The 3000-nt window shown below is 61.0% G+C and overlaps 1 protein-coding gene across 1 annotated transcript; it reads left to right on the forward strand.

The window, feature by feature from the left end:
• Window positions 1–107: 107 nt before the first annotated feature.
• On the forward strand, window positions 108–2897 carry LOC311429615 (metabotropic glutamate receptor 6-like; the record flags this gene model as incomplete). The annotated part of the gene is made up of 5 exons (XM_084540712.1): window positions 108–159; window positions 1887–2278; window positions 2420–2431; window positions 2587–2598; window positions 2826–2897. Coding segments are annotated over 5 exons (540 nt in total), but the record flags the coding sequence as incomplete, so codon positions are not given.
• Between the last annotated feature and the right edge of the window lie 103 nt (window positions 2898–3000).

The raw sequence follows: 3000 nt of genomic DNA on the forward strand, positions 1-3000 counted from the left end.
GTTTGGGGTGGGATTTGGGGGGTTTGGGGGGTTTGGGGCAATGGGAATGGGGTTGGGGAAAGGGATTGGGGAATTGGAATGGGATTAGGAAATGGGAATGGGAACAGGAACGGGCGCTGCTCACCAAGACCAACCGCATCTACCGCATCTTCGAGCAGGGTGAGCAGGGTTTGGGGTGGGATTTGAGGATTTGGGGGATTTGGGGTGTGAGGAAGGAGAATGGGATTGGGGAATAGGATTGGGGAATTGGAATGGGATTAGGAAATTGGAATGGGAATGGGAACAGGACCAGGCGCTGCTCACCAAGACCAACCGCATCTACCGCCTCTTCCAGCAGGCTGAGAGGGGGGGATTTATTCTTTTGGGGGGGATTTGGAGGATTTGGGGGGCATTTATGGGGATTTGGGATGTGGGGATGGGGGCACAGGAAGGGTCTGGTGCCACAAACACCCCCAGGTGCTGCATCCCACAGCCCAGGCACTGACACCCCAAACACCCCCAAAACCCCATATCCCCCCCATTGCAGGCAAACGCTCCGTGACCCCCCCAGTTCATCAGCCCGGCCTCCCAGCTGGCCATCACCTTCGGGCTGAGCACCCTGAGGCTCTGACACCCCAAATACCGCCCCATAAACCCCCCAAAACCCCAAATAACCCCCAAATTCCCCCCAAAATGCCCATATAACCCCATTTCTCATTTCAGGGAAGCGCTCCGTGACCCCCCCTCGCTTCATCAGCCCGGCCTCCCAGCTGGCCATCACCTTCGGGCTGAGCGCCCTGAGGCTCTGACACCCCAAATACCGCCCCAGACCCCAAATACCCCCCCATAAACCCCAAATACCCCCCCCAAACCCTATAAACCCCCCAATAACCCCATTTATTGTTTCAGGGAAGTGTTCTGTGACCCCCCCTCGCTTCATCAGCCCGGCCTCCCAGCTGGCCATCACCTTTGGGCTGAGCACCCTGCGGCTCTGACACCCCAGATATCCCCCACAGACCCCAAATACCCCCCCATAAACCCCAAATACCCCCTCCAAACCCCAAACACCCCCTCCAAACCCTATAAACACCCCCAATAACCCCATTTCTCGTTGCAGGCAAACGCTCCGTGACCCCCCCTCGCTTCATCAGCCCGGCCTCCCAGCTGGCCATCACCTTCGGGCTGAGCGCCCTGAGGCTCTGACACCCCAAACACCCCCCCATAAACCCCCCAAAACCCCAAATACCCCATATAACCCCCCCAATAACTCCAAATAACCCCCAAATTCCCCCCAACCCCCCCCAATAACCCCATTTCTTGTTTCAGGGAAGCGTTCTGTGACCCCCCCTCGCTTCATCAGCCCGGCCTCCCAGCTGGCCATCACCTTCGGGCTGAGCACCCTGAGGCTCTGACACCCCAAACACCCCCCCATAAACCCCCAATACCCCCCAATACCCCCCATAAACCCCCCAAAACCCCAAATACCCCATATAACCCCCCAATAACCCCATTTCTCATTTCAGGGAAGCGCTCCGTGACCCCCCCTCGCTTCATCAGCCCAGCCTCCCAGCTGGCCACCACCTTCGGGCTGAGCGCCCTGAGGCTCTGACACCCCAAATACCGCCCCAGACCCCAAATACCCCCCCATAAACCCCAAATACCCCCTCCAAACCCTATAAACCCCCCAATAACCCCATTTCTCGTTGCAGGCAAACGCTCCGTGACCCCCCCTCGCTTCATCAGCCCGGCCTCCCAGCTGGCCATCACCTTCGGGCTGAGCACCCTGAGGCTCTGACACCCCAAACACCCCCCCATAAACCCCCAATACCCCCCAATACCCCCCATAAACCCCCCAAAACCCCAAATACCCCATATAACCCCCCCAATAACCCCATTTCTCGTTGCAGGGAAGCGCTCCGTGACCCCCCCTCGCTTCATCAGCCCGGCCTCCCAGCTGGCCATCACCTTCGGGCTGAGCGCCCTGCAGCTCCTCGGGGCGGGCGCGTGGCTGGGGCTGCGCCCCCCGCACGCGGTGCTGGACTTCGAGGCGGGCCGGGCGGCCGACCCCGAGCGTGCGCGGGGGGTGCTGCGCTGCGACATGGCCGAGGGGGCCACCCTGGCCTGCCTGGCCTACGCCCTGGCGCTGATGCTGACCTGCACCGTCTACGCCGTCAAGGCGCGCGGCGTGCCCGAGGCCTTCAACGAGGCCAAGCCCATCGGCTTCGCCATGTACACCACCTGCGTCGTCTGGCTGGCCTTCGGGCCCATCTTCTTTGGGGCCGCGCAGTCGGCCGAGAAGGTATGGGGGCAGTTATGGGGTCTTGGGGTTGTGGGGTCAGTTATGGGGTCAGGGGGGTTATAGGGGAGTGAGGAAGGAATGGGGTGATGGGGAAGGAACAGGGTGATGGCCTTCGGGCCCATCTTCTTCGGGGCCGCGCAGTCGGCCGAGAAGGTATGGGGGCAGTTATGGGGTCCGTTATGGGGTCTTGGGGTTGTGGGGTCAGTTATGGGGTCAGGGGGGGTTATAGGGGAATGGGGGAGTTAATGGGATGATGGGGAAGGAACGGGGTGATGGCCTTTGGGCCCGTCTTCTTCGGGGCCGCGCAGTCGGCCGAGAAGGTATGGGGGCAGGGGGGCGGTTATAGGGTCAGGGGGGCAGTTATAGGGTCAGGGGGGTTATAGGGGAATGGGAAGGAATGGGATGATGGGGAAGGAACAGGGTGATGACCTTCGGGCCCATCTTCTTCGGGGCCGCGCAGTCGGCCGAGAAGGTATGGGGGCAGTTATGGGGTCCGTTATGGGGTCTTGGGGTTGTGGGGTCAGTTATGGGGTCAGGGGGGTTATAGGGGAATGGGGAAGGATATGGGGTGATGGCCTTTGGGCCCATCTTCTTCGGGGCCGCGCAGTCGGCCGAGAAGGTATGGGGGCAGTTATGGGGTCAGGGGGGCGGTTATAGGGTCAGGGGGGTTATAGGGGAATGGGGAGTATTAGGGTAATGGGGAAGGAATGGGGTGATGGCCT

This window comes from Aythya ferina, assembly GCF_964211825.1.
Source record: "Aythya ferina genome assembly, contig: HAP1_SCAFFOLD_1442, whole genome shotgun sequence".
Classification (NCBI taxonomy): domain Eukaryota; kingdom Metazoa; phylum Chordata; class Aves; order Anseriformes; family Anatidae; genus Aythya; species Aythya ferina.